Raw genomic sequence first — 25,714 nt, forward strand, 5'->3', positions numbered from 1 at the left:
TAGATAGATAGATAGATAGATAGATAGATAGATAGATAGATAGATAGATAGATAGATAGATAGATAGATAGATAGATAGACAGATAGATAGATAGATAGATAGATAGATAGATAGATAGATAGATAGATAGATAGATAGATAGATAGATAGATAGATAGATAGATAGATAGATAGATAGATAGATAGATAGATAGATAGATAGATAGATAGATAGATAGATAGATAGATAGATAGATAGATAGATAGATCATTCACATAGCTCAGTTAACTTGCAGCAGAGCATGTCCTCCAGCTTTGGTTATTCATCAAACTGACCCTGGAGAAAACAGAGTGTTCCTGCTCTCCAACGCAGATGACAAAGGTTTGGGAATGACCTCTTTGCACAATGTGCTCACAGGTAATTTTCTATAACCTTTTCATTTCACTTTTTATCATAAATTATCATTTGTTTGATTTTTTTTTCTTTTCTTTTTTTTTTCCCATGAAATTTCCTCTAGAAAACCGTGATAGACTTGAGCTCGGGAGATCCTCAAAAAGCAGGAATGAAACCTGTCTCATTCATTCGGCAGGTTTGTTGAAAGCTTGTCTTTTAATATGAACATGCTGTGACCAAATATCACAGATTCAGTTACAGATAAACTCTGTTAGCGGGTCAGGATGCACTATCTCACCACCCTGTAATACATTGTTTCCTTTCAACCCAGTCGCTCTCGAACACGTATACAGTGCACGAGTTCAGAAATACAGAGTAGTTTCTAAGGTGCAGTACTTAAATTTAGTCCAAAGTAATGTATGTAACAATGTTTCTTAACTTGTACTTACATGTAGTACACACACAATGGAAATATGTTTGTTAGTAGTTAGGAGGTGGTACAAAATGTAATAAGACATATAAGTGTCTTATGCCTTCACATTATGTTCCAAACTACTGATTCACATTATTCTATTGTCTATGACTACATAACAAAAGTTATTACAGATTGTTACAAAGATAAATAACGTGAAACCAATAAGTATTTCCAAAAATGTGTAAACACCTTTATTTTTGCAGTGACCTCATTGTAGATGCTCCATAGGCGAATCTAAAGCTGCAATAAACCAGTTTTGGCCAGAAACATGCAGCTTACATGCAGATCTTACAAAAGGTTACACCATCTGTGCTGGATACTTTACAAATACATACAAATGAAAGTGCAAACTTTTAAACTTAAGAGGAATTTTCATATAAAACAATTTAAGTACCTTTTCCTCAATTGACGTGCAAATCAAAAAACTCCATTTATAATGTAGGTATTGGCTGCCTGTATCTACCCTGAGCTGCTGGAGAACCAAACGTTCCCCGTGGATGTCCGGCAGCGAGCTCAGACTCTCCTAGATGCCTGTGAAGAGCGCAGTGTGGGTAAGGGCCACACAGCAAATGGAAGACAAAACAACTAGTGTTTATCAAATTATTTATATAAATCACTTTATTTGCTTAATTTATTAGATGTTTGAGTGCCTCAGTCATTTGAGCCACAGATCAAGACAATTATCCCTCTTGACCATGTGTGACTGTACATATAGTGAGTGGTTGGTGGTTGATGGAGACTGGCAACCTCACTTCATAGACAGCTCGGACAACATACTCTAAATAACTTGCAATCACTCAGTAAAAAATGTCTTTCTGACAAAGAGATATAAAACACTAAGGCGTGATTGCTGTTTTGATCATTTGTGTGTGTCATTTGTTGTTCATTATTATTTATGTATTTGCCTTTAGGTTCCTATACAGACTCCTCAGGTCTGAACCACGTCCGGCAAAGTGTAGCTGAATTCATCACAGGGCGAGATGGAGTGCCGTGCTCGGCCAGTAACGTTTTCATCTCTTCAGGATCACAGAGGGCTTTGATGGTAATAACAATATGGGTTTGTCTGTCACCACGGCAACTAAACACAAGCCGAGAGGACTATACTCCATTGTCTTATCTCAGTTGTTTCATGACAGGACAAGTTTGTCTGGCTCATATGATGAAATATATGTTATTTCAGATAGACTGGCATATTCACCAGGCCTATTATAGAGTGTAATGGTCTGGTGTTTGCTGTAGGTAATGGTGAAGCTGATAGCCAGTGGAGAAGGGGACGTCCCAACAGCCGTATTGACCCCTGTGCCCTGCCGCCACACTCTGCCCATGCTGCTGGACAATGCCGGAGTCAGTCTGGTGCCCTACATGTTAGATAAGGACCAGGGGTGGGCTGTGGATATGAGCGAGCTGCACCGCGCTGTGAATAATGCCAGAGGTCACTGTCAGCCTAAAGCCATCTTCATAAGTAACCCTGGGAACCCCACAGGTGCACTCCGGCTTCTTAACATTCACCTAGTGTTGCTTGACTTGTCCTCCCCACCTGTTGAACATTAACCCCACCTTCACTGCTTTTTTCATTTTATTTAAAGGTGCATTATGTAACTATTTAGAGTTTCTGGTAGGACCCACCAGAAAATCTACAAAACAACTGATCCTGGAGCATAGTAGAAGCCTCTGTCATCAAAAGTAAAAAGTGCCATGCTAATAACCCATACAGCTATTGAGTCACAAAAAGGCCAATCACACACAAATATCAAAAAGTTCCATAATGCACCTTTAACCTTTATTTAACCAGGAACATTTCATTATTTTTTTTTAATTACTTTCTTGTGTGGTTTTACATTTCAGATGTGTACATTTTTACATTTCTGTTATTACACACAATATTTAGTCTTTTTTTTTTTTTCTTTTTTTCTCCCCTTGTGTAGCAAATAAAATCAACAAACAAAAGGAGCTATTACATACCTGATGCGCTGTGACAGTGGTTCGAGTTCATACATTATAGCTAGAGAAGAAAAAATAAAATAAAATGAAATAAATAAATAATAATAAATAAATAAAAAATAAATAAAAAAAATAAAAAATAAAAAAAAGTAATAATAATTCCTTGTTTTATACTACATCAAAGCTGCCATGTATTTGGAAAAAATGGAAAGGGACTCCCCATCATGGGATTCTAATTCTTAAAATGTGTATATTCTAATATATACTATATATACACCTATATACACATTTTTTATTATCATTATTATTTTTTTATTATTATTATTTATTCATTTATTTTATGTTACTATATGAATCTGTCTTGGTTGAAGAGAGACCATTTGTTTTGGAACTCAGCTTCTTTGTTATTTATTACATGGGTCAATCTTTCCATACGTTGTATGCTTTCTATAGTTTCGAGCCAGTTCTTAAAGTTTGGGAGTTTTATTGAAGGAACATTTCATTTGAGGTAAAAAATATATATAAACAGAACAGAAACTTTTTTCCTGGACAAAAGCTTCAAAAATGTCATAGCAGTTAATAACAGTCACATAGAAGCACAGCATTAAAATGACAAATAACAAATGATGAAAAACAAGATAATCTCAAGTGCTATTTGTAAATGTGAGGCACCTCTATGAGACTTCCCTCTATAGAGTGGACGCTGTGGCTGTAGTTTAAGGTACTGTCTGGTATTGATTGTATGGCTACATCCATCATTAATACATACATTGAATTCAAGATTACACGAAATCTTGAGTGAATGGACAATGACAACATCCTTTCATCTGTGTGTCCTCCCCCAGGTCACGTTCAGGGAAGGAAGTCGATCCAAGATGTGATTCGATTTGCATCAGCTGAACGTCTTCTCCTATTGGTCGATGAGGTGGCCATTTTGTTTTATTTCTTTGTGACTTAATACAACAGCAAATATATCAGTATTGTGCTCTGCCAAAAGGTTTTTGTTTGCTTTGATTTGGGTTGAGGAAAATATTTCAGTATTTTCCTGAGAATATTGTTGTGTTGTGTCCAGCACTTACAATCTTCAGGATCAAAATATTGATATAGGCCACATGGCAAAAACAATTTTCATAAGGTTATTGACCTGAGAGTGAGGGAAGTCGACATACCTCCTGCCTGTTCTCGAGCTAAAGGCGCTTTTACTTTATTGTGGGCTTATCTTTTTGTTATCAGCACTTTCTTATGAGGCTCCAGACTGATTGTATTGTCTCTTATATGGCACTTTTCCACCTACATTTGGCACTCTTTACAGTAAGGAACCAGTCACCCATTCACACTCTCATTCATGCACCAATGTAAGCAGACACTGGAGGCAATGCGTGCGTGAAGTGTCTTGCCCAAGGACACAACAACAGTGTGCACCTTCAGAAGACGGGATTAGAGCCCCCTACCTTCCAGTCATGAGATTGTCGCCCTGTATTGGGAGCATTGCAATACGTATACGTTTTTTTAGAACGCAAGTCAATATATCTCAATGACAGGACAAAATCAAATTCTTCCGAAAATTGCTTGGTCTTGCTTTTTTCTCTTCAGGTCTATCAGGAATATGTCTTTGAAGATGCAGCTGAGTTTAGTTCCTACAAGAAGATACTGTTTGAAATGGGCCCTATGTACTCTGACACGTGTGAGATGGTGTCCTTTCATTCGATATCAAGTCTTGGAGAGTGAGTATGTTTATGACTAACCACGAAAAGTCAAAGTGCGGCAAAGGCATAAACTGCACTGAAAAAAAATTCCATCTTGTCTGAGATAAAAATGACTTAAAAGTGCCTGAAATAACTGGATTTGTGCTGATTTTGAGCAGGTTTGGTCAAATCGCCAATGGAACAAAAAAATGTTTTCTTAACTTTGATATTTTGTCTCAATTCAAGTTAATTTCTCTCAAAATAATGCTTGTCCCATTGACAATTTTACTTTAAAATGGTCTCTAAATCATGTCCTAATCCAAGCACATTTAAGTAGTTTGGCATTTTGTCTAGTTCTAACAATGGGTGTGTACTATATTGTATAAGGGGTTGTGTGCTAACAAAACAGAATGTAGAAACAAATTGGGTTCACCTACAGTAGATCGGGTTCAAAGAAGCTCAGCTCTTCAAAGAAATCTCCATCCAAATGCAACATCCACAAATATTTTTATAGAATTCTAGCAATGCTCTATCTAAATGGTAAATGGTCTCAACTTATATAGCGCTTTTCCACCTACATTATCTATCTAGATCTACATTAGGCACTCAAAGCGCTTTACAGCAAGGATCCACTCACCCATTCATACTCTCATTCATACACCAATGTACGCAGACACTGGGAGCAATGTGGGTGAAGTGTCTTGCCCAAGGACACAACGACAATGTGCACTTTCAGGAGGTGGGATGTAAATGTAACACTCTTTGGGCTCCTGGGTCTGGTAAAATGCTACGATGAATGCAACCTATCGGCATGAGTCTCCTTTGCTCCTCAGGTGTGGTCTAAGGGCCGGATACATGGAGCTTGTAAACATAGGCCCGGGAGTTAAGCATTTTGTGGATACCATGCTCTGCACAGACATCAGCACTCCAGTGACGGGACAGCTGGCTATAGATGTCATGATCAACCCACCCAAACCCGGGGACTCCTCCTACCACACATACATGAAGGTACGACCATGCTAATGAATGTGCAGTTCATCATCAGCGTTGTAACCATGTGCTTTTGTTCCTCCCACAGGAGAAAGAGCACATTAAAGACACACTTAAGAGGAACTGCCAGAAAGCGTGTGAAGTGCTAAACAATCTGCCGGGGGTGAGCTGTCAGCCAGTGATGGGGGGGATCTATCTCTACCCATGTGTGACTTTACCGGAGGAAACGATGAAGCTGGCCAAGGTAGGCTGATCACATCTGGTTTCCTCTGCATTGCTACATGAAACTCAAATGTTGTAATAAGTGTCATATCACAATGAGGTGGACAGCAGGAAATACAACAGCAACATTTGAAAAGACATTTTGTTTTGCGCTATTGTTTTGTAAATAGATGGATCATATAGCTTGACCTTCCCTTCACTTGCTGCTGTTAGGGGAAGGAAAACTTCAGTGTTTCGATCTGGCCCACAAGGCAATTAAGACTCACTAACACCTCAGGTCATTTTCTAAGAATAACCATCTCTAAACTGCATTAACCAACACCACTGTTCTCACTGACATGCTTTTTACATATAGTCTGAGCTATTACTCTCTATTTTTAAATGTATAATCCCATTGTGACCCATGGGTTTATAATGTTTGCCTATACCCGGGTACTTAAAATGTTTTTACAATTAATTTACAGTTTCTGTTACTCTTCATTAATGAAGAGTAACATAGAATAACATCAACATAACATAAAGCCACGCTGTGTACAATTGTATCCAATATACACTGCTCACAAAAACTTAGGGCACACTCAAAAAACACAATGTAACTCCAAGTCAGTCAAATTTCTGGGATATCAGACTGTCCAGTTAGGAAGCCACGCTTATTGTGAATCAATTTCACTTGGTGTTGTGGAAATTAAACAGACAACAGGTGGAAATGAGAAGCAATTAGAAAGATCACTCCAAAAGAGGAATGGTTTTGCAGGTGGTGACCACAGACCATTTCCCTGTCTTCATCCTTTGTACCGTATTTTTGGAACACTTTTGCATTTGTCCAGTGTTCTCACCACTAGAGGCATCATGAGGAGCATCTACAACCCACAGAAGCTGCTCAGGGAGTGATGCTCATCCAAAGTGGCACATCCATTCGTGCTGTGGCAAGAAGGTTTGCTGTGCCTCCCAGCGCAGTGTCCAGAGCATGGAGGAGATACCAGGAGACAGGCCAGTACACCAGGAGACCTGGGGGGGGCCGACCGGGGTCAGCAACCCAGCAGCAGGACCGCTATCTGCTCCTTTGTGCACGGAGAAACAGGAGAAGCACTGCCCGAGCCCTACAAAATGACCTCCAGAGGGCCACAAATGTGCATGTTGGTCCTCAAACGGTCAGAAACCGACTCCATGAGGGTGGTATGAGGGCGTTGGGCCGGTGCTTACTGCCCAACACCGTGCAGCCCGATTGGCATTTGCCCGAGAACACAGCGATTGGCAGATTGGCCAATGGTGCCCTGTGCTCTTCACGGATGAGAGCAGGTTCACCCTGAGCACATGTGACAGACGTGACAGAGTCTGGAGACGCCCTGGAGAACGTTCTGCTGCTGCAACATCATCCAGCATGACCGGTTTGGTGGTGGGTCAGTGATGGTCTGGGGAGGCATTTCATTGGAGGGCCGCACAGCCCTCCATGTGCGAGCCAGAGGTTCCCTGACTGGCATTGGGGACCGGGATGAGATCCTCAGACCTATTGTAAGACCATATGCTGGTGCTGTGGGCCCTGGGTTCCTTCTGATGCATGATCATGCCAGGCCACATGTGGTAAGAGTGTGTCAGCAGGTCCTGCATGATGAAGGTATTGATGTTATGGACTGGCCTGCCCGTTCCCCAGACTTAAATCCAATAGAGCACATCTGGGACATCATGTCTCGGTCCATCCATCAACGCCACGTCGCACCACAGACTGTCCAGGAGCTGACTGATGCTCTAATCCAGGTCTGGGAGGAGATCCCTCAGGAGGACATCCGTGGTCTCATCAGGAGCATGCCCAGGCGTTGTAGGGAGTGCATTCAGGCACGTGGAGGCCACACACACGACTGAGGATGATACAGACTCGTTTGGAGGAATTTCTACAGAATTTGGATCAACCAGTGACCTGATTTGTCACTTTGATTTTGACTATAATTTTGGATCCAGACCTCCAGGGGCTGAGAATTTGATTTCCATTTATTATTCTTATGTTATTTTGTTCTCAACACATTGCCCTACACTATGAATAAAGGTTTTCATCTGAAAAATCGAATTGATTGACATCTAGGATGTGTTTTTTGAGTGTGCCCTAAGTTTTTGTGAGCAGTGTATATAGAAAAAAATACAGGCATATATTTTATTACAGGTATTTTTATTGTTGAAAAACAACTAGACAAATGTTCAAAGCGAGCTGACTGTAACTTTACTGGGAGCGGGAACGTCTCAGGTTTGTTTCCATGGAGATGTTGAATAAAGGCGGACGAATGAGATTTAAATTGATCAGGTCCAAATCCATTCTTTTTCGATTTCTATGTCTAGTTGGCCATTAGGAGCATATTTTGTAGGGCTTGGGCAAAATATCACATCGGACTTGGATCACAATACTTTGCGCTGCAATACCAAGTATCGATACTTTATTAAGTATCGCAATACTTTCAATACTTGTGTTTGGAGGAATATTTTATCATACAATGCACTTTTCAATCTAAACACAGAAAACCTCAAATGGCATTTGGTTTCTAAACTTTGGACACATGACGGTAAACATGTCACTTGGTATTATTACTTACTGCATCTCAATACGTATCGGATCTGCCCCTGGGAATCGCATGTATCGGATCGTGACAAAAGTGGATCGTCCCAGCCCTAATATTTTGTATTGCTGGAAACAGTGCAGTCAAAAATGTTACACCGTGTGCCTTTAACTAAAATAAAGCAGGAGTGATAACCAGCTGATGTCAGGGTGTTGTGTGTCAGGAGCTGCAGGTGGAGGCAGGCCCTCTGTACTGTGAGCAGCTGATGCAGGGACAGGCCGTGCTGATAGGTTCTGGCTGCACTCATGGACTTCCTGCTGGGATTCAACAATTCAGGTATTATGTATAATTTAGGGCAAACATCTCCAAAACTCAGGAAAGTAATGTTTTGGTGCCCTGTGGAGCTCCCTGCACGGCCCTGATTGTAGAAGGAAGCAATGTGGTAGCCTAGATTTTTTCCAGTCGTTTTTTGCTTGTCTTAAACTTGTCTTTTCTGATGTCATTCTGTGCCTCAGGCTGTGCATCATGGTTCCATCAGACGTGCTGGAAGAAGGTTTGAGGCGGATAGAGAAGTTCCACTACTCCACGATCAAGACATCTGCGCCTGCCTCCCAGATCAACACTCAGTCGACTTTAGAAATGTAATTCAATGACAAACTGATGTATTGTTCCAAAAGTAAGCTGCTGTTGATTTATAAAATGTTCACTAATACATGATTAAACATTTGCACAAAGTCTGTTCTTTTGATTTTTCAGTTCAGTATGACAGGTCATACGGGCAAGAAATAGGCATTGATTATGGAGTAAAAGCATATTTACCCCATTGATTATACAGCCTAGATTGTTCTCAAGAAATCCAAAAATGTGGAGCCTAAACTGTAGGCCATTATTCCGCGATATTACCTCAAAAATAACTTATTACCTGTAATAAACACTAGGGGCTCACTCAATATTGAGGAATACAATTATAGAAAATCGTATTTACGCAGACTTTTTTAGGCGAGTCCCATTCTTATTTATGTTGAAGTCGAATGAAAGATTGGCCTTAAAATAATAATAATACTAACTAGAAATGCAATGGCTGCGCCATTGCGATTGACTGCGGAATTGCGGGAAGCAAATGCAGAAATTGCATAAACTGTTCAAATTGAACAAATTGCTTAATTTGCATAATCGTATTTGCATAAACTGGTAAAATGCATACAATGTCATGTTGCATAAACTGTATAAACTGCATAAAGTGGTAAAATGCATGAATGGGTTAATTTGCATAAATTATGTAAATTGCATAAACTCTTTAAAATTCATGAATCCTAAATGGCATAAACTCTTAAGTTGCATAAACTCTTAAGTTGCATAAACTGGTTAAATCCCATAAAGTGGTTACTTTGCATAAATTATTAATGTTACATAAACTTTTATATTCCATAAACTGGTCAAACTGTTGAAATGGCCTCAGTGCTTGATTGGCAGAAGCTGCACAAATGGCTGAAAGGCCTGGAGTCTCCTAATTGGCTGGATTCTCCCATACACACCAATGCAAAAATTTCAAACTCTCGTATAAAAAAACTGGAAATCTGCAGAAGGACAATTTTTTCTCAAAACCCACAAGTTGCAGAAGCTGAACATGCACAAAGTGCAGAAATTGCATAAAATGCAGAAAAAAGTGCAGAAAAGCATGGATTTGCGACAGCCCCATTATAAGTCAATGGGAAAAATCTCCGACATTTTGGCCGATTGCGGAAAAACCGTAAATTGCAGAAGTCCCAAAAGTAATAGCACCCTTCTCCTCAACATGCGGAACGTTTTGATGCATAACTTGCATAAATTGCACAAAGCATGAAGGTTCTGAAAGCTGGAGAAAATCGGGAAAAAGATGGAAGAGGAATAATAATAAAGAACATGAAAACCAATAATTGACTGCGGAATTCTTCAATAATAACAACCTGTTTGGTTCGGTGCCACCCCCTTCTTCCTCTCGAATGACGCGCACCTTCAGTGTAGCCTCTGCGAGATCAAGGCACTGTGGCAGCCGCGCGCACGACGCAGGAGACAACACAGGTAGGCCTTAAGACTGTTTTAATCATAGCCCTGTCTTGCAGTGGTTGTTGCAAGACAGGGAATTACTGTAAGTTACATCGACTGCAGAGATATATTGGCATTTTGTCAGAACTAAACTAAATTCGAAAGCCTGCGACCTAAAAACATCATGATAGAAGTGTCATTCCTGCTAAAAGGGATCATTTGTGTCCCCGATAGGAAATTTGATGTGTTTCATTGGGCTTTGCTCTGCCCAATCCCGTCAGACCTTTGAAGCTAAGTAGGGAAGGGCCTGGCAGGACTTGGATGGGAGACCGTTTAGTAACACCAGGAAGCCTAAAGAATGTAGTGAGTGAGTGAGTGGTTGGTCGTGGTCGGAGGGGCGGATGGCCCAGACTGGTTGCCTCGCTTCCATCAGTCTACCCCAGGGCAGCTGTGGCTACAATAGTAGCCTACCACCACCAAGTATGGAGTGAATGAATAGTGCAATGCAAAGCGTCTTTGAGTGTCCAGAAAAGCGCTATATAAAACCGATGCATTATTATTAGTAGTATTATTATTATTTTAACTTTAATTTTAACAGGTTATTTTATACAGGTTATTTTCACATATTTTACTCTGATTGTAAGGGTGGCACTGTAGATGGCCCCTTGTCTTCAATCATGATCATCTTCTATTTCTCAGCACAGAAGAAAACAATACAAGAAAACAGGCACTGCTCATAACATTTTAGTGCATTTCATTGTTATTAATTGTGTGATTTTTTTTAAATTCATTTTTGGTCATTTTTAGAAAAAGTCGTGTTTAACATGTGAAAAATCTTTGAGGCCATCATGTGGTACATACTGTTGGCAAATGATTTGCCTGAGGTCAGGGATTGAGGAGTTTTTCAAGTTTAGACTGTGCACATTTAACCAACCTTCTTTAGGACCAGGACAGAAGGTGGGAATTTGTGTATATCATTAAAAAAAAAAAATTAAAGGTAACATAAACTGTAGATGGTGTGCTGCAAAAAGTCACTTCCCTCTGTTTTTGTTTTATTCCTTATGAACTGAACATGGAGAAGTCCCGGACAATGATCGACTTGGCCTCTGGAAGTCCACACGGAGCAGGCATCGCTCCCATCTCATTTGTTCGGCAGGTACCTGATTTGAACCCAAAGAAATGTTCCTGTTTTTGACATGGTTTAACAGGCCACTTTAGGACACTTTAGCAGTTTAGGTTTCAACATCAGGTTAAATACTATTCCTTGTCCTTTTGTCTCGTGTCCCAGGTGTTGGCAGCCAGTCTGCACCCTGTTCTGCTCCAGGATGACACCTTCCCTCTGGACGTCCGGCAGAGGGCTCAGCAAGTTCTAGACACCTGCCCTGGAGGAAGTGTGGGTACGACAACTCCCGACACTTAATCTCCTTCTGTTTTGGAATAATTCACACCCGTCCGTGGATTTGCACGTGCAAGGTGTCTACTCCTCGTCTGCGGTCGGAATGCCTTATGTGTTGCAACAGATAGCAGCGTTCATCTCAAGACGGGATGGGGGAGTACCGGCTCATCCAAGCGACATCCTTTTCCACGGTGGATCTCAAAGCCTTTTGAAGGTGAGACTAAACATATGAAGAGTGTCATGTGGGGCCTGAATGTCTATTGCGGGAAAATGTTTATTGGTCATCTTTATGGGAACCTCAGACATGAACTCAATGTACAAGCTTGTCTATTCAATTCTGACAATTCTTCCACATGAAGACGACTAAGTGACCTTGGTTGTGCGTCGTATGGATAACAAGAGCAGAGGTTCGACAGTATATTCAGAGCGTTCTTGCAAGCCAGTAATGAAACGTGTACTCCACAAGCTAAAACTGTGTTGTTGTTTTTTACAGTTCATCAAATGGATTCAATTTCTTTTTCTTTTCTTTTTTTTTTAAAGCAATGAATGTTAGAAAAGACATACTGCAATCTCATTCCTTTGTCCAGTTTGTTCTTAATCTGCTGTCCAGTGGAGGAGATGAAGTCCAGAATGGTGTGTTGACGCCCGTGCCGTACCCCCACACCCTGCCCCGTCTGCTGCAGTTCCACAGCCTGGCTCTAGTGCCTTACAAGCTGAAGGAGGAGCAGGGCTGGGCTGTGGACATGGACGGGCTGCACCGAGCTGTCACTGATGCCAGAGCGCACTGCAACCCCCGAGCCCTGTTCATCTGCAACCCGGGCATGCCCACAGGTACAGGAGCCTATACACGCCGCACAACACACTGTTTGTGGCTTCGAAAGTTTAACACTCGTCATATAAGCACAGCAGAAGGCCAGTGTCTGACCTTTGATTGAAAAGGTTTGACTCGCCTCGTGAAGTTACACCCTCAGATGGTGTGACCACTTGCAGAATGGTACTGGAATGGTAATGGTGATGGTTGCAGAAGTCCCAGGCTGACGTTTTACGATTGTGAAAAGATAAATATTGAACATGATCATTTACAATAGTAAGGTCTTTTCTTAAACCACAAGTCATTTTGGCTGCCTGCATTTGGAATAATCACCCAGGAAGTTGGAACTATCAGAATGTTGTGATGTTATCTGGAACATTGCCATATGCAGTTATGGTCTGTTGATGTTTAACTGATGGGGCCACATCATTATTGTGTGGATTTTGAAGTGTGATTGGATACACAGAGCGGTATAACGAATCTATGTCCCAAGTGACCAGTTTAATCATTAGCAAATGTCTTTTTGTTGCATGTGGTTTGGCTCATAGGCTTTATTAAACATGACAGCACAGGGTGAAAGGGGTTGAAGAGTGGGGGGGGGGGGACATTCGATAAATTGTCAGAGGCAGGACTTGAACCCACGACACCAAGGAGACAAGTATTCCGCTATACATGCAGCAGCCTCATTCAGAGACCATCGGCTGGACTTCTTTCTAATAGGTGTTCTCAAACTGAGAGATAAATATGTTAATTAGAATCTATTAATTACTACAAGACCTTGGGTTCCTTTCTTGACCATACACTCTTTTATTAATATTATTATTTACTGTAATGACAGGCCAAGTACAAGACAGGAAAACTATTGAGCGGATTATTCGATTTGCTGCAGCTGAAGGCCTTCTTCTTTTGGTTCAAGAGGTAACCCCAAGTGTCCTCTTCATACGCACTTTCATTTCATTTGACGCACTCAAGTATAAACCTGTTGTATCTAGGTTTACCAGGACTGCGTGTATGGATCCGGCATAGAGTTTTTGTCTTATAAGAAAGTTCTGTTTGAGATGGGCCAAGAGTACTCAGAACACGTGGAGCTGATCTCTTTCAATTCTTTATCGAATGGCAGTTTGGGAGAGTGAGTTCGCGGCAGCTTTTATACGCGTCATACATTACACGCATGTCATTTAATTTTGATCTCTTCAGGTGTGGCCTGAGGGGAGGTTATATGGAGCTGGTCAACACGGACAAAGTGGTGTACGAGAGGCTCAACGTTTTGTCGGCTCTTACCAGCTCTCCGGTTATAACACAGTTTGCTCTTGAGATTATGGTCAACCCGCCAATACCTGGGGAGCCCTCTTATCAGAAGTACTCACAGGTAATGTAACTGATGTCGGCATGAAGCCTTTGTGTCTAAGAGTCTTCATAGACCAGGGGTGTCCAAAGTGCGGCCCTCAGACCAATTTTGGTGGCCCTCTGCCTTCTTGCTGAATCGGGACACATCATCAGAGATAGTCCTTTTTATTTGAACCAAACAACTAACCTTTTACTGTGAGACAGAGCTGGCATGAAGGTTTTGAGCATAAATAAAGGTGTGGGGCGCAATTTAAGCCTCTGCTAGTCAAAGGTTTTGCGGCACTAACCACCAATCTATGGCCCTTCACCCTGTGTACGCTTCAGTATGCGGCCCCCCATGAAAAAAGTTTGGACACCCCTGTCATAGACTCATTTCAGAGGTCACCACATCTTCTCCCGCTCACAATCCTCCAATTTATTTTTCCTGCATCCATCCTCCTTCACTCCAATGTAAAAGATTGGCATCAAGGTGGTCTCGCAATTGATTCCTACATGTTGAGAATTGTTGTGTGGTGTTTGCATTACATGTTCTCCTTGTGTCTTGATGAATTCGCCTCCATCAACCTTCAGCATGTAAGCTAATCCTCATTGGGCATTTTTGATCCCAAAGTTGGCCCTATATTGGGAAAAAGCTCACACGTGTGTCATAATGCTACAATATGTATTTGTTATTTTTTTTTCTCTAGGAGATTTCTCTCATTCAGTCCACTCTGTCCCAAAATGCCCAGCGAGGCTATGAGGTCCTGAACAATCTCAAAGGCGTGAGGTGCCAACCAGTCATTGGGGGAGTCTTCTTATACCCACGGATAGATTTTCCCACTCGGATGATAGAAGAAGCAAAGGTCATACATTTCAAACCCTTGATTAAAACTGTTCATGTGATGATTCTGGATAAAGAAATGAATGGAAAAAAGCTCTGTCTCAAGTTTTCTTATAAATCAACTTTACTAGACAGATTATAAAGTGTAATATAGCACTGATAGCTAAAGCTTTTAAAGTCAAAATCAACTGGACTGGGCTGTTTGAGTTAAGGATGTTTCAGCTTTCATGCTCATCTGTTCATCCTCCAATAAGTAGTCGCTTAGTAACATTTTGTCCTTTAAAACCCAGATGTTAGGGTTGCCGGCTGATGTGCTCTATTGTCAGATGTTACTGGATAAAACAGGCATAGCCGTGGGAGCAGGTTGTGAAAATGGATCTAGAGATAACACTTGCTACTACATCAGGTAGGCCTAAGCCTTTGCAGCAAGATTTTTAATGTCACTGTTCAATACCATCCGCTTTACCACTTGTTGTTGTAGGCTCAGCTTTGCAGCATCTTGTGACGTTTTCCAGGATGCCCTATCACGACTGTGCACCTTCCATCATCACCTTCATGAGACTTATGAGATCTGAACACGTCTACGAAGACATGTAGTCATGTAGTCATGAAGCCCTTTCTCCAAATGGTTTGGGGAGGGACACCCTTTTATTGTACATCTGAAAACAAGGTTACTTAGATTGCCCAATAGTATGTGTAGCCTCTATGGACAAGCGTTGCAAATGAGCAGTTTTGCACTAAAAACAATGTATCTGGTTTGTCCAATGCAGTGTTGTCTATATCAAATAAACAAATAATGATAATATTCATCAATTTACAAAACAGCAGTTGATTGTGGGATGTTTTTTTTTTTATTAACAGCCAGCATTTAAAGCCACTGAACAGAAATAAAAAAATAAAAATGATATGTAATACTGTCACTCCTTAAAGAATACATACATACGTACATAAAAACATTTGTTGAATATGTTGTTTTGGAGGGGAGGTTCCTGGACAAGAATTAAAAAAAAAAAAAAAAAAAAAGAATTAATCATTTACATAAACATGTATTTTTCAAATGGACAAGAGACCAACTGTTACCTAAATCGTCCACCTCCCAAAACATTTAACGGCATGATGCCACTTAAACACCTTCATCTGACAGGGCTTGTTAGGAGAAAATGAAACAGCAAACATAAACATAGCTGCAAATATTTACTAAATACATCCAAAACAGCACAAGAATAACACCAGGTGCATGAGAAGAGAAGTGACTGCACTCTTCTAGAATCCCTTACTGGTTTTGAAGGACACCTGAAGGACTTTGTCTCCCATCCGGTATCCGTTGAGATTGTGTATGGCCATGGCGGCATCTTCGTAGTTGCTCATGGTAACGAAGCCGAAACCTTTGCACTTGTTTGTTTTGAAGTTGCGGATGATCTTCACATCAACGACGGCACCGAAGGGTCCAAACATCTGCCACAGCATGGACTCATCGGTTTCTGGAGTCAGGTTGTAGATGAAAATGCACCAGCCGTTCGAACCGTCCTCACTACCTCCATGGACATCCATGGGCGAGTACCTTTGGAAGAACAATGATCAGTGTCTGTGGCCTGTGGGGCCTAAACCCACACACTGAAAATATTGGTCTAATAAACTTTAACTGTAAAACTGGGTGTAAATTAAATGGAAATATCATGCAAAAAGAGCTTAAAAATAAATATTATTCTGGGGCCTCAGCATTGAATGAAATGTATAATTACTATTGATTATTTATTAACAGGCAGTGGGAGGCTCCTTCAGCTGTGGGAATAACAGAATCATTTTCTGTTCTGATTTAGAGTGTGGTTTATGTGATAAACACACTTTATGCACTCAGAACTGATACAATGTTGGATTAAGGACTTTAAAAATGTGGAGGATAGTTTTTGGTTTCAACAATAAAGCAATTGTATCTAGTGATGCACGATAATGCCAATTTGAACCGATAATTCCGCATGTCCCAATACCGATAACCGATGACACCGATAATTATGTATATATATATTTGCACTTTATTTTGTGACAAGAACTCACTGTAACAGTTCACAGTTCTGCCCAAAATGTATTAACTCTACCAAGCAATATACAAGTGTATATAATTATCGGCCGAATTTTTTTAGCGGCTTTATCGGGGATGGTGCCAAAATGCCGATAATTATCGGTGGCCGATGTTATCGTGCATCCCTAATTGTATCCAGGAAGTACAGCACCATGTGCATAAGAAAGAGCAAAATTAAACAGGATTACCAGAGGATTACTCAAAACAGTGTGCATGACGTGAAATACTACACAAGGTGTGTCTTGACACTGGAAACGTTAAAACATGGTTTAAAACAAGTCAATTTTGAAGGTTTCTCCTTTCAGCAAAGTTGAATGCAAAACATACATTCTATTATGAGAAATGATAATTTATTTACCTGAAGCGTTGGGACTGGTGACGAACTGGTCCTCCAAATCGGCGCGACTGGTACGACTGGGAAGCCATTTGATTCCTTGTCTGATTTGGGGCGGCTGCAAACTTGACCGTGATTGGTTCAGCGGTGCCAGGTGGAGTTTGGCCATTGAGGCTTTCAATGGCATCTTCAGCCTCTGACCTCTTGTCAAAACGGATGAAGGCGACACCCCGGGAAAGACCTAGGCACAAAGCAGAGTCAAAGTATAATGACAATCCTACCTCATTGTTTAATTATCTTTCGCTGTTTACCAGAAGCTTGATCCACTAGTATTCGGGAGGTAATGATGCGCCCGAAGCGAGAGAACAGATCCTCCAGGTCCTGCTGACCCATTGTCCTGGGCAGTCTGCTAATGTATAGATTAGCGTCTTTAATCAGGTCTGAACTTGGTCGGGCATAAGAAACCTACAGGGGCAACAAAAATACTTTAATAATATGTACTGTAATAACAAGCTAAAGCAAAAAGGAGAAAAAAAAAAGAATTTCACAGCCTTTTAGTTTACAATCGGCTTTCTAAAATAATTTTCCATTCAAATATATTTATGACCAAAAAAACGTGTGACAAAAAAGAAATGAAAAACCCCAAAAGAAAACCATATTCAATGTCAATTAATACAACATTATTATAAAAAAATAAATCATTTATTTCGGCACATTGACACTCTGAACAAACAAAAACAGATTCAGAGGAAACAATGACCGAAGACCAAACAATGTGACTTTTCCAATTTAAAAAATAAAATAAAAATAAAGACAAAACAGTCTTGTGGGAAAAAAAAGATACCTTTCTCCATTTAAGAGTGTTGAAGAGCGCCCTCTGTTGCTCAGAGGACATGGTTGAGATATGAAAATCAAAGAGCTCTATTGGCACTTTACCTTGAGAGTTTTAGACTGTAGCCTCAGGCCATTGAGGGTATTGATAGCCCTCTCTGCATCATTAGGGTTAACAAAGTTAACAAAGCCGTAACCTAAACTGTTGCCTAGAGAAAACAAAAAGAAAAAATAAAACAACAAAGCTGTTTTCTTCACAGCTGCCAAACATCATAGGGATCATGTAATAGAATAGCATGACACGTGATGACATTTTCTGTTAAAATTTAACAGCTTTTGAAAGGAAAAAGAAAATAAATCACACATGAGCTAACATAACACATTTGTTCTTAGAAGTTTGTAGACCCATTTTCCAAATAGAAAGACTATCGGTAGCATTCATCAATACTAGTGATTATTTAATAAAAAATATAAAAGTCAAAAACAAAATATCTTTCTAAAAAAAAGAAAAAAGACACACAACTGTTTCACAACTTTAAAATTAAACATGAAATAAAAAGCATCATGGTTAGCTTACAACACTTTGAAAACAACATTTACTTCAAATTGTAACCAACTGGATACAAGTGAAGAGACAAACTAAACAATTTCATAAAACAAAAACTGATACCTGTCACACCTTAAACCTGGCAGGAAAATAAAGATTACATTATTGCCATTAAGAAAAAAACATTGAATAAATGTGTGAGCCAAACCCAAATGTTCAAAGAAAATACATTAACATATTGGACATAGCTTTAGTAAAAGCAACTAATACACGTCTCTAAAAGAAAAAGATGAGAAAGATTTCAGGAAAATAAACTAGAGTTTTCACTTGTTTTACGACATAAATTCCTTAATATTCTTACAAAAGTGAAAAAAAAAATGAAAATAAAATAAAACTAACCAAACACAAAAGGGTGATTTAGTCGTAATATGTTTTGGAGAACCAAAATCCAATGTAAACAATAAACAAAATAAATAAAAACTCCACCCTAAAATAAATATAATAAGTAAATTGAATAAAAACTTAGTCTATGGTAATTTTCAAATAAAAAATTATGTAGATTTTTTGTTGAAAATGTCAATCACTTGCTATAATAATAATAAAAAATGAGATTATTTGGGAGGAACAGCTCACGTGGGTCATGTCTGTAATGTGGACAATAATACTGGCACTGCTGTAGTTACCTGCCACTTTGTCCCGGATGAGCTTGGCAGTCTGCACCTCACCCACGCTGCTAAAAAGGCTGCACAGGTCTTCCTGGGACATGCTCTGAGGCAGATAGTTCACAATCAAGTTGGTTTGGCCATTTGAGTCGTCGTCCATCATCTGAAGCTCATCAAAGCCATTGTTGTGGTGCTGCAAAGATTAGAGAGACACCACAATTAGCACTCCAATTTAACACATATGTCCGAAACATTTATGGCGAGCTACACATTTATTCCACAGTTATGGTATATAGTTTAGTAATGTTGGGAAATACCAAGTTAAGGGATATTCTCAAATTGTCCATAGACAAGATATAACACAACCATGAGACAACTGGTCATAACTGATACAGTAAATAAATACATCAGTTTTCAAATGTGTTTATATCAACAAAAACTCATGAAGTTGAGTGTGGAATGCGCCAAGAATATCAGCAATATCCGCGGTTTTGAGTTGATACAAGGGAAACACACAATCACTCAGTAGCGGAGTATGAAAGGCATGCACCTTCCCGGGGCTGTCTTCATTGCTGTCTTCGTCACCGTGGGTCGGCTGAACCTCGCACACCTAAAATAACAATTTATACTTCAGATCACAATCATTTTCACGGGTAGTAGGACATGATGATGTGAAAATATATGAAATCATCTAAGACGGGCAACATAGTTAAAAACTCACCTTGAGGTATCTTTGCCTTTGTCTGTGAGCCATGAGATGTCCGTTTGCAGTGTTATTCTAAAACTGAAATTAAAAACATGATTAGGAAAACCGTCAAAGTGTACTACAGTATACGTGCCTCTGTGAAAATGATCACACTGTCTCCTGCAAACATTTGCATCACAGTCGAAATTAGCTCGTCGTGTTAGCAATTGACGACACCAGTATCACAACCAAGTGAGCGCTATAATACATGGCCATAAACAACTAGTACTTGACAATCACCAACATCTAAAATGGCAACTTATTTTAAATACAAATATCATCCTCCGGTAATATAACTTTCATGGATAATACACAGCATGCGTTAGCTCATTTCTGTCATGCTTTCTGTGCACAAAGGAAAGCTAGGTTAGCTAAATACAAGCTAGCTCAATGCTGCTAACGCAAGGAAAACACGCAGAGAAACACTTACACACAATTTTGACGTTCTTCTAACTGGTGATTTCCAGATTCACAATAGTATCAGGTGGTAGTAAGATAACTAAGAGTTTGAACAAAGCTAAAACGTAACGCTATAGTGCTACGGATCAAGCTAACGCTAAAGACGACAAAACCACACCGCAGGCGGCAGGAAACCACACTCAAGTGAAATCTCGCGAGACGCGACCTCTAGCGGAAACTCATCCACGTTTTTTAAAATCTATCAATTGTACTCATGGATCTATCATACTCTACGAGAGAGTCGTCGAAACATCGAGTTACCATAATCATAAATAATACCACATATTATTAACAATAATCATAATAATAATAATTATTATTAATAATAATTATTAACTTGTTTCCAGTTAGCTTTGTCTAGACCTAGCCTACCAGAAAGTGTGAGAAAGTATTACTAAATTATTACTTAACACAATCGCACTGGTGACTGCGGAATTGCGGGAAGAGAATGCAGACTGTTGAAATTGCATAAATTGGTTAATTTGCATAAACTGGTAAAATGCATGAATTGATTATTTTGCATAAATTATTTATATTGCATAAACTTTTTAAATTCCATAAAGTGGTCAAACTGTTGAAATCGCCTAAGTGCTGAAATTGCAGAAGCTGCACAAATGGCTGAAAGACCTGGAGTCTCTGAAATCCTATTAAAATGCATCCATACACACTAATGCAAAAATGTCAAGTTCCCGTAGAAAAAAAATGGAAAACTGCAGAAGGCCATTTTTTTCTCAGAACCTAAGTTGCTGAAGCTGAAAAAAGCACAAATTGCAGAAATTGCAGAAAATGCAGAACAAATGCGGAAAAGCATGAATTTGCGGAAGCCCCATTATAAGTCAATGCAAAAAATTGCAGATATTTTGGCCGATTGCGGAAAAAACGCAGTCAATCAGTTATAAATACAAATGTTCTACCTAATTAGATGTGAAACGATAGTAAGCAGCAGCAAAACAACAGCAAAAGCAGCTTTTCTAAACTTTGAGGAGCCGTGTGCTCAATAAAAGTCAGGATGACTCCCAGAATCTTTTTTTTGGTTCTGATTGTATAGACTTTATGTTGAGTGGAGCATCCACTCCATGTTTTTGAATGGACAGACAAAATGACGTTTAGTTTCGGATGAACTTTCCACGTGTTATTCCATATTTTAAGTAGAAAATTCAGTTATTTTAAAATTAAGATGAGTAGGGGCCCATCAGTAAACCATTCACACAATAATGGGTGTGTCATTTGGAAAATGCACATAGCTTGAGGCGGTTTATATCTTTATTTTATTGTAGGAGGAAAATCAGGTTAGTATTAAACGTTGTTTCTTAATAATGTTGTGCCATATGTAGAATTTAATGATTGAGTACTGGGATGTATTCTCTTCATATTTGGACAGTAATGTACTCTGAATACTCTCAAATGCAAGTGCAACGTTACCAGAATACAGTTACTCAAAATGAGTATTATAAATACATGTATTTAGTTACTCCCCAACACTGTGAGCATCGACAGAAGGCTGATATGTGTGTGTCTCATTTTGAATTGGATTAAAAGTAAAAGTTAAAATAGTTTATTTTCACAGTGAGTTTTGTGACATGCAGTAGGTGAATCTAAACAGTGCAGTTTCCGTAGAAAATTATGACATTATTCAATCCACACAATAGTCAAAATCAGAATTCCCCCCCTTGCTCTTGAGCTGTAGAATCAAACAAACATGATCAGTGTGTGTCTTCATTCAGAAATTACCATCTTTTTAGATTTGAAACATTTTTTCTGACTGTTTTTGTGAAGCGTTAAAACAATTCACCAATTATTGATTGTTAGATCCTGCCAGTTAATCAGTTCAGCATGCTTCAGTCAGCGCAGGGTCCCGTCATCCAACTCATCCAGCTTCAGCCAGCTCGGGACCCAGTCATTTTATGCAGCATTCATTCACATTCTCCAATCAATTAACTACATTCGGTTCTACAGTTCAAAAGTCAGGTGACCTATTTTTGCTTTTCAATAATCTCCCATGGTAGAGCCAATATCTTAAATTTTTCTTCCAGTATCCCCACCAACACCATCTTGGTCAAGTGATTGTCTAATGTGTACGTTGTTAAGCTTAAAACAGTGTTCAGTTGCATTATAAAGATCTTGATTTACTATATTTTTTTATTTTATTTTAGCACTAAAGCATGAAATGCTTATAAAGCTGATGAAATTTAAGAACTTCAGAATGCTGAATTTAAAAATAAAGTAGTAGGTTTATTTTATGATTTATTTATGTAAATATGTATATGTTGTCTGTATATTGATTCATTGATTGGATTAATTGTTTAATTTGTCTGATTGTTTTCCAGATTAACCAACTTGGATTGATTGGAGGTAGTGACACATGGGACATGGTGTGGAGAATAAAAAATAAAAAAACATCTCCCATTCTCTTGCAACACAAACCAACTAGAGGGGATTGAATGGACAAAATAGATTTACACACTCCAGCTCCTGTGTAATTATATACACTTCCACTCGCAACAACAAGAATTTATGGCAGATGATTAAGAACATTTCAGACTTGAAAGTTGTTTTCTGACAGAAATCATATACTACAACTGAAGAGTTTGCAAAAGCAGATATTTTTTCAGAATCGATTTGGACATTTATTACTGTGCTCTCAGTGTTGGGGAGTAACTAAATACTTGTATTTAGAATCCTCATTTTAGTAACTGTATTCTGGCAAAGTTACACTTTTTAGATACAGTTACTTTCCAAATATCAAGGGAATACATCCCAGTACTCAATCATTACATTTTAGCTCCATATTGCACAACATTATTGAACTTTTAATGTTGAGCTGTTTTTCCTCCTAAAATAAAATAAAGATATAAAGCACCTTATGCCACAGTTCATACAAACACTGCACATGTGTCACGTGACGCTGCATCTGCTGCTCCATTTGCCAAGAGCGGTAAGTGAGTTGATAACAGGTGTTCCAACAATCGTAGTCTTCATTTTTGTAATTATACGCCATATTATACATAAGTATAATGACAATGTGAAAGTATTCTATGAGTATTCAAATTATTCAAAATACTCTGATTAGACAAAGTTATGGAATACCTTACAAAATACATTTTAATACAAGTATTCAGTATTCTGTAACTAAATACAATTGACTCTGTGCATAACTTCAAATCATAACAACGCTGCCCAAGAAGTGACTTCCTGTTTCAATCCAACACGCCAAAATAAAAGCACCATCTTATTCATTAGTTCAGCAGTTCATTAGTTCAAATTTCTTTCTGCCTAACTATTAACAGACAGAACACTTAAAATGGGTACGTATTAATTAGATTCTTGTAATGTTGCAAGTACCTGCTGAACTAATCAATGAGACGAGCCATGTGCTTTTATTTTGGTTTGCTGGATCTTTGCTTGAAATTATGCACAGAGTCAAATTCATGTGTCATTCAAATGTCCAGAGGACACACTACTTGGCATCAGTGGCTCATAGGGAAGAAAATGTATTGGAAGCTACGAGCTTTACACATCAAAATACTGTATGTTTTATGGTGATGTTACTAGACACAGGAGAGGCCCATGATGAGACAGTCCGGACAGCACAAGCTGCTGGCCGCCCAGAAACTCAACATCCAGCCCAGTGTGACAGAGCAGAGAGGAGCTCATCACTGCCACGCAGAATGCCTTTCTAGGAGTGGTCAAAGTAAAGTCACACTTTAAAACATAAATGAGTGAATGATATACACTTCTGCTTGGATGAGTAGCCAGCACTTTTATGGTCAAACAAACAGGGTGACCATTTGTGCGTAACTGACCACACTGCTCTAACTTCAGGTCGGTCTTACGGCTGATCTGACAGCATTGACTTTATTATCTCTCCCTGTGTGGAGAATAAAACAAAACAAAATCAATTGTCCTGCTTCAGCAGAGATCCTGTTATGACGTCAAATTGAAAATAAGTTTCAAATGAGGATTAAACTATTTGTAAATATCTAAAGAATGTTAGTAGCAGGCTACTTAGAGTTATGATTTTGCTGTGTCATCGTTACATAAATGTTGTACCTTGAAAAGTACCGGCAGATCCATGTTGGCCAAAGCACAAGTGATTAAAAATCAACTTGTTTTACTTAAAGTTGCACGTACTATCTGACCATCAAGGTCAGTTTGTGCGTCTTGGACTAGAGGCTCGACTAATAGTATTTAATGCCAGGATAGACCATAGAACTATATAGACTTACAGAGACAGACTTCTAGTAAACAGACCTACTGTCATGTATCTGTATTGCTTGCTACAAAAATTGAACAAATTTATTCTTCTGTGGATTATTTTTAAGTCCTGGACCAGAGCAAAAAACTCACATATGTAAAAGAAAAAAGTACACGCATCTAGTAAATAATAATATAGATGTATGAGGGTTTATTAATCAATTAATCTGTTTATTAATTAATTAATTAGTTGTAGATTAGCCTTAAAATTTAACGGGGCACCAGTTCGGAAAGCGAACAAAATAAAAGTAAGAATAGGAGGCTAAACTACAGATTTATCTGAAGGAAATGAGGTCTTGGACGTACACATGGACCCTTATTCTGGAATAATAAACACAGACATTACCAAAGCAAACTGTGGTTTATGGAGGTTTAATGATCAAAATCAATTAACAGACGGCATTAAATATTAAAGTGCAAACAGAATAACCTAGAAGGCTAACAGGATGAATAATCAGATAAAATGTTCTAAAATTGTATCTGAAAGTCAATAAGGTTTTCTGAGAAGTTATGTGAGTCTTATTAAGCCAGGTCGGTGAGATACGCTTACGACCGTGAGAATGGTTTCCACGCCAACATGGTCTGGTGTTCCAAATCCTGGTGTCCGACGGCCTGTGGTCTCTCGCGTGGCGATTCTCAAGCTGATGTAGGCGAGGCTGGGGTCTCTCTCTCCAGCTCCTCGGGGCCTTGGGGTTTGGATTGACCAGCTAGACTCAAATTGGTTTCGCTGAAAGCTCAGCGATCAAAAATGTTGTTTGTCTTGTAGGAAAAATGCAAATGTTCTTAAAAGAAGTAACTGGTAGTTACAAATCACGTCAAACGACGGGCTCAAACTTAGAGTTCTTGTGGTCCATCTGAGACAAAGGAGAGGTCAGAGTTCAGTGGGGGATGTCATGCCATGTGCTCCCGTCCGTCTCTCTCTCTCCGGTCCAACTCAACTCAGAAGCGGTTTCAGAAAAGAAAAGCAAGGGTAAGGGGAGTTTCTGGCTATTTCTCCTTCCTTTATACCAAGGGGGCGGCCCCTTTTTCTCCGTGGATTCGACCAATCGATTCACTCCGTAACTCGATATGACGATCCCAAGTGGGAATGTCTTTGGGAGAGAATTCAAGAAATACATTTCTATTGCGATAAACACATTAACAACTTCACAACTTTCCAAACAACATTTCGAC

The 25,714-nt window shown here is 39.3% G+C and overlaps 3 protein-coding genes across 5 annotated transcripts; 2 read left to right on the forward strand and 1 right to left on the reverse strand.

Moving 5' to 3' along the window:
• Window positions 1-537: 537 nt before the first annotated feature.
• LOC306976476 (alanine aminotransferase 2-like) lies at window positions 538-8,875 on the forward strand (the record flags this gene model as incomplete). The annotated part of the gene is made up of 10 exons (XM_079574408.1): window positions 538-570; window positions 1,292-1,400; window positions 1,761-1,891; window positions 2,089-2,332; window positions 3,636-3,715; window positions 4,384-4,514; window positions 5,309-5,483; window positions 5,554-5,709; window positions 8,454-8,566; window positions 8,746-8,875. Exons 1-10 carry the CDS (start codon window positions 544-546, stop codon window positions 8,873-8,875), a joined length of 1,296 nt encoding a protein of 431 aa, XP_079430534.1. The 5' UTR covers window positions 538-543.
• A 2,452-nt stretch (window positions 8,876-11,327) lies between these two features.
• LOC306976477 (alanine aminotransferase 2-like) lies at window positions 11,328-15,204 on the forward strand (the record flags this gene model as incomplete). Its single annotated transcript, XM_079574409.1, has 10 exons — window positions 11,328-11,411; window positions 11,544-11,652; window positions 11,729-11,865; window positions 12,239-12,482; window positions 13,301-13,380; window positions 13,455-13,591; window positions 13,660-13,831; window positions 14,496-14,651; window positions 14,920-15,035; window positions 15,111-15,204. The coding sequence occupies 10 exons, from the start codon at window positions 11,328-11,330 to the stop codon at window positions 15,202-15,204; spliced, it is 1,329 nt and encodes a 442-aa protein (XP_079430535.1).
• A 416-nt stretch (window positions 15,205-15,620) lies between these two features.
• Window positions 15,621-20,418, reverse strand: LOC306977299 (ELAV-like protein 1). 3 transcript variants are annotated; one of them, XM_079575551.1, is made up of 9 exons: window positions 20,263-20,418; window positions 19,805-19,865; window positions 19,634-19,693; window positions 19,105-19,276; window positions 17,980-18,083; window positions 17,355-17,508; window positions 17,068-17,284; window positions 15,907-16,190; window positions 15,621-15,775 (listed from the first exon to the last, which is right to left on the reverse strand). In XM_079575551.1, the coding sequence occupies exons 2-9, from the start codon at window positions 19,835-19,837 to the stop codon at window positions 15,753-15,755; spliced, it is 1,047 nt and encodes a 348-aa protein (XP_079431677.1). In that variant the 5' UTR covers window positions 19,838-19,865; window positions 20,263-20,418; the 3' UTR covers window positions 15,621-15,752. The 3 variants fall into 3 exon arrangements, with proteins under 3 accessions (XP_079431677.1, XP_079431676.1, XP_079431678.1); XM_079575550.1 differs by having other exon boundaries at window positions 19,805-19,867; window positions 20,259-20,418; XM_079575552.1 differs by lacking the exon at window positions 15,621-15,775 and having other exon boundaries at window positions 15,782-16,190; window positions 19,805-19,867; window positions 20,259-20,418.
• Between the last annotated feature and the right edge of the window lie 5,296 nt (window positions 20,419-25,714).

The sequence above is a fragment of the Gobius niger genome (genome assembly GCF_951799975.1).
Source record: "Gobius niger genome assembly, chromosome: 17".
Taxonomy (NCBI): domain Eukaryota; kingdom Metazoa; phylum Chordata; class Actinopteri; order Gobiiformes; family Gobiidae; genus Gobius; species Gobius niger.

What these genes read in the sequence shown, in the direction of transcription:
- LOC306977299 (XM_079575551.1), bottom strand. Translation starts at nt 19,837, where the DNA reads ATGGCTCACAGACAAAGGCAAAGATACCTCAAG. An exon ending in AAAGGCAAAGATACCTCAAG is followed by an intron (nt 19,694 to 19,804) that starts GTGAGTTTTTAA and finishes TTGTTATTTTAG; the next exon opens with GTGTGCGAGGTTCAGCCGAC. An exon ending in CACCAGTCCCAACGCTTCAG is followed by an intron (nt 16,191 to 17,067) that starts GTAAATAAATTA and finishes GTTCTTCCAAAG; the next exon opens with GTACTCGCCCATGGATGTCC.